At 46.0% G+C, this 5,457-nt stretch overlaps 1 protein-coding gene across 1 annotated transcript; it reads left to right on the top strand.

The window, feature by feature from the left end:
• The first annotated feature begins 221 nt into the window (after window positions 1-221).
• On the top strand, window positions 222-4,844 carry gdf5 (growth differentiation factor 5). Its single transcript, XM_048255019.1, has 2 exons — window positions 222-1,220; window positions 2,543-4,844. The coding sequence occupies exons 1-2, from the start codon at window positions 479-481 to the stop codon at window positions 3,406-3,408; spliced, it is 1,608 nt and encodes a 535-aa protein (XP_048110976.1). The 5' UTR covers window positions 222-478; the 3' UTR covers window positions 3,409-4,844.
• The last annotated feature ends 613 nt before the right edge of the window (window positions 4,845-5,457 follow it).

The following is a 5,457-nucleotide window of genomic DNA, read 5'->3' as shown; positions in this document are numbered from 1 at the left end:
GTTTTCGTTGGAATTCCGTTTCCAATTCCTGAGCTCAGGTTTGCGGAGAATTCTGAGCACCTGCAGGTTGCAGTGAGTGAGCTATTTTCACTGGACGTGGTTCAAACTTTGAGAGAGAGAAAAAAACACCGACAGCATTACGCCATTCTTCCCTCTTGGAAAAGAGGGATTTAAACAAGTCTCTTACAAGATATCGAGCAGAATTGCTGGGCTCTTAAGCAGTCAGGTTGGTCTTCCCAATGCAAACTATTTTCTCGGATATCTATATCGGAAAGCAAATCCAGAGGTTAACAATTTGCATCACTATGGTACTGAAGAACGGGGTAGAGGATAACGGTTTGCACTATTTATTTTATCCCAAGATACTTAATTTCATCCCAAATTTTCTCCTTTCCAAACTTGTTCATGATTACTTACTTAAGTCCGAAGACGATAGTGTGCATTTCTCCTACGTCAAAATTCAAAGGAAGTTCAGAGGATGAAAGTATTGAAACGTCTCCCTCTTTTATTGGGGTGCTGGACTCTTTTATACCTCAACTTCGTCTCAGTGTCTACGGGCCTTACAGGCGAGGGACAGCGCTCAACTGCGAGGAGACCAGGCACTCACACAGACGCAGATCGAAGCGGGAGTACTGCATCGTTAATGGTGGGGAACTATGGTGCTACGGGTGGAAAGTCTTCCAGTGGAGCAAGGATCACACGGATCCGAACTGGACCCCCACTGATAAAGGGCGAGTCCTCTAAAGCGCAGTCCGTGACATCAGTGACAAGCGTAAAGAGGACCGCAAGTGGGGTGAACAGTCGCTCTGTGGCACCCATCAATTTGGGACGCAGGGAAGCTGCGCGTTCTTGGGTACCCGGAGATGGAAGCCGACCAGCCTCCGGTGGCGCATCTGCCCCCGCGGCACTCAGCACTCATTTAGGAAAGAATGCGGCTGCACAGAGCAACGGCAAGGCGGATGCCAGGACAGTACCGGCTGCAGGGAGAACAGGACCGGCGCGCGCTGTGTCTGCACAAAGAGGATTCTCACCCTTGGCGCAACGCAGTTCTAAAGTTTTACCAAAAACTGACACAGACCCGCCGAAGCACCCGCTGGTGACGCCGCATGATTATATGCTGTCGTTATATTGGTCGCTTTCAACAGGGGAAGTGAATACTAGTGTTTTACACGAGGCTGGCCTGGCCAACACCATCACCAGTTTTGTTGATAAAGGACAAGGTATGTGAGAGCACAATAACGATGAATTGTTAAAGTGGACCCTCAATGTTTTGCTGCTGTTTGCCGACAAATATGGCTCAGTGTACGGCTGCTGCTTGTGTTCTAGACTCACAATTGAAACAGTTAATTCTTAGCCAACTCTTGAAATCGTTTAATCCATGAAACATAGACATACCTTTCTGCACTCCAATACAATATGCACAAGATGCCACACAAACCTATTTCTATTAAGATATGATTTAGCCCAGTGAGAAACGTCTCAAGAAAGCCAATGAAAATCTTTTTGGGAGTATTTCAAAAGGGTAATGCGGTGTCGATCCTCTCGCTCTGCTGATTTCTTGAGCTTCTCTGTCTGCATGTCTGGCCTGTCTTAGTCAGTATAGGCTAGTTCTCTGCACATCCACGCGAGATTTACGGCTTCTCAAACGTAAATAAACTCTCCATGAGGCTACAAGTAGGTGGCCTCCGTGTAATGTTTTCTTTTCAGTGTAAAACTGTTTAAAGTGATGTTTAAACCACGTCAGTTTAATATTCCTAGCTGCTAAAGGTTTACATTTCAAGCACCTAATGTACTTTTAATTTGCACTTTATTTGTGTAGCTTGTCCTTTGAAAATTGTAGATGACCTCCTTCACATGGGGGTGGGGGGAGAGAAAATTGAAGCCTGCATATGTTTTTGCTCTGACTGAGAACACAAATGGATGGATTACTTATGGTTTTCTGCTTTTCATTTCATCAAAACTGCCTCAACTTTAGAAGTTCAACTTCAGAAGTTTCACTCTCAGTCTCTGACATGCTAGAGCATCCAATCACAAACACCCTCCTAAACTTGCGTGCTTTCCCGCACACATGCACACACACACACACACACACACACACACATGCGCATACATACACAGGCACACACATACACACACAGTCAATTATCTGCCCCATCAAAATGACGTTTTGAGTTGTCAGCTCAGGTATGTTTTTTTCTGGTGCTCATTGCACATGCCATATGTCACGCTGGTGGGCCCACTGGTAAACAGCTGCAGGTTGATAATAATGGTCTGTTTACAATACCTTGTGGTCCGCAGTCTGGACATGTCTGGTTCTAATATACTTTTGAAAGCAAGCTTTGCCTGGATGAAAGTGACTCATTTCATTTGTACACTGCTACACCCTCATATTTTCTTGCTCGAAGAAAGAAAGAAAAAAAAGCTGGGGAAAAGATGAAACATTTGGTGTTCGGCACAGAAATGAAAATGAGAGCTTTTGGCGCCTCAAAATGAGAACTGTCCAAATACAGGAAAGGTGACTGTCCACTCTGTTTCTCCGCAGATGATCGTCTCCCGCAGCTGAGGAGGCAGCGGTATTCCTTCAACATCAGCTCACTGGACAAAGAGGGCCTGCTCGGCGCTGAGCTCCGCATTCTCCGCAAGCGCCTGACCGAGCCGCGCAAGCCGCAAGCCTCGGGCGGCCCCGTCACCCTGAGGCTCTACACCTGCGCCGCAGGTAAGCAGAAGGCCTCCTTGCTCCAGTCGCGCCCAATCGAGGACCATGCCATCTCCAAGTGGGAGGTGTTTGACATCTGGAAGCTGTTTAAGAGCTTCCGGAACGTTGCGCAGCTCTGCTTCGAACTGGAGGCCGTGGAGCAGGGGCGTGGGGCGACGGACCTCAGGAAGCTGGGCTTCGCCCGCGTAGGCCGCCAGACCAAGGAGAAGGCCTTCTTCGTGGTGTTCAGCCGCACGAAGAAGCGCGGCCTCTTCTACAACGAGATCAAGGCGCGCTCGGGCCACGACAACAAGACCGTCTACGAGTACCTGTTCACCCAGCGGCGCATGCGCCGTGCCCCGCTGCCCCGCAGCAAGAAGCCCGTCAAGAGCCCCAAGCCGCGGTGCAACCGGCGCCAGCTGCACGTCAACTTCAAGGAGATGGGCTGGGACGACTGGATCATCGCGCCGCTGGAGTACGAGGCGTACCACTGCGACGGTGTGTGTGACTTCCCCATACGCTCGCACTTGGAGCCCACCAACCACGCCATCATCCAGACCCTCATGAACTCCATGGACCCCCGGTCTACCCCCCCGACCTGCTGCGTACCCACCCGGCTAAGCCCCATCAGCATCCTCTACATAGACTCAGCCAACAACGTGGTGTACAAACAGTATGAGGACATGGTGGTGGAGTCATGTGGCTGCAGGTAGCGAGCCATGCAACAGTCATAAAAACTGATTGGCGGATGACTGTTATCTTTTGCTCCCTTCACCCACAATAGAAGAGAAAAAAAAGACATTGTAAACTTCAGATCCACTTGTGTTTTTTAGGGCACTGGACTTCTAACACTTGGTATATGTGTAAGCTAAAGAAAGTGACTCTTTCTATGGTATACTGTAACAGATTATTGTCTGTTATTATGGTAAACTGAAAAGCCTGGATGACTTAAGTGGCAGAAGTGGCAGTTTTCTGAGTAGCTAAGGACACTTAAGTGGAAGATTCTGGAAGTATGAAGCCACTGAGTCAACAGACCATGGCTGTGTCTGTGCCATATTGACAGCGAATTCTATAGAATGCATATACTGTATGTGAAATGCATATGTAAAAAAAAGCTGTTGTGTACTTCTCAAAGCATCATCTATAAATCTATTTAACTTGGTGTCTTGGAGTGTACATGTCACCTACCATTGGGTCACTGTTGAAAGAAATAGGTTTTTTATGGAAAAACATTTCATGCTCTTACTTTATATAATGGAAAACATTACAGTGCTTTGGACCAGTGTTCCATCTCGTCACCAGAGGTTAGCAGCACACCTGTTTTCTTCACATTTTAAAGCACTTGGACCATGGGAAGTGTACATCTGTATGTCGTAGTCCAAATCACTGTCACCTAGGTAACAATGGCTGAGGATCAAGTGGTTCTCTCTTGTCTCCATTATGCACCATTTCCCAGTTGTCAGTTTCAGTTTGAACTCTTCTGTTTGAACATGCGCTACTCTTTCAGTGAAACACATCCTGTTCAAAAATGTCGCTTCGATTTTGACAGCTTAGTAATGTCGGCTGATGACAGTTGTGCAACAAATGCACTGTGTGTCAAGAGCAAACACATCATCTTTGAAGTTTGCTAGGTTTCCTCTAGCAGAGTGTCATTTTCATCACAGAGAAAGGCCAGTGAGGGAACTAGGAGACATTTGTGTAACTTCATATAAGCTTCATTTATGATCGAAAGGCTTTCAACTCTCAATGAAGGCCAATGGTAATATTATCTCAGTCATATTGTTGGAGATGTGTTGGACGACAGAAAAAAAAAGAAAAGAAAAATATGAACTGAACGGTGCTGACATCAATTTACAGTGGCAGGAAAGACATTGAGTCATAACACATTCTGCTTAAAATACTTGATCATTGGCAAATGAAGAATATTCCTTGTGTGCAACTCATCAGAGGTTCTCTTAGAGTCCAGTTGTAACTAGTACTGTATGCAGAAGCAGAATTCACCAGAGTCTCAACATGGTATGTCTTTTTCTCTCTTTGCAAAGAAAATTGCTGCTGTTAATTTGTTTCACCTGTGTCCAGGAGACAAGGGCACGTGTCAGACTTCTGCACCAATCAGGTTGTTTCTGCACATACAGTCAGGATTTACGGATTTGTGGCATACCTATGTTTCCTAAATAAAAAAATATCAACAAGACATTTCACTCAACAGTGGTTCTTCAAAACTTGCCCAAGTGAGTGGATTTATGTGCATACATGCCTCTTATAGAGCCAGGCCTAATGCGATTATGTTCTATGGGATATGTGGAATTCTTCATATATGAAAGCTGAAATGTCAGCACTACAAAATGCACAAATTGTTTAGAGGATTTCGTTTCATTTGTCATGGTAAGTGGCCCAGGGTTGTGGCAAAGTGTCAAACTGCATTAAATCGTACAGGATCAGATGACATCGAAGAGTGGTGTTATGTTTCTGGACATAATCGGGAACACGTGCTCGGTCATATTCCAGGGGAAATGTTTTTTTCTTGCAGAGTAACCTAATTGAACACAACTTTAATTGCAAAGCTGTCCTGCTGCTTTTTTTCCTCCCTTCGCTGTGGTATTTCAAGAAGCTGGAAGACCGTGAGTGCATGCGTCTGTGCAAACAGACTTCTAAAGGACACCCAGTAATCCCAGTTCCCGAGACACTCACTTTTATAGACTTTCTGTGGCTTTGTCCAGAATGAGTTCCTCGTCCCAGAGGTCTCTCCTCCACAGCTTTGC

The sequence above is a fragment of the Alosa alosa genome, chromosome 10 (assembly GCF_017589495.1).
Source record: "Alosa alosa isolate M-15738 ecotype Scorff River chromosome 10, AALO_Geno_1.1, whole genome shotgun sequence".
NCBI lineage: Eukaryota > Metazoa > Chordata > Actinopteri > Clupeiformes > Clupeidae > Alosa > Alosa alosa.
The sequence above is the reverse complement of the archived record's forward strand: the minus strand, read 5'-3'. Positions and strand labels throughout refer to the sequence as shown.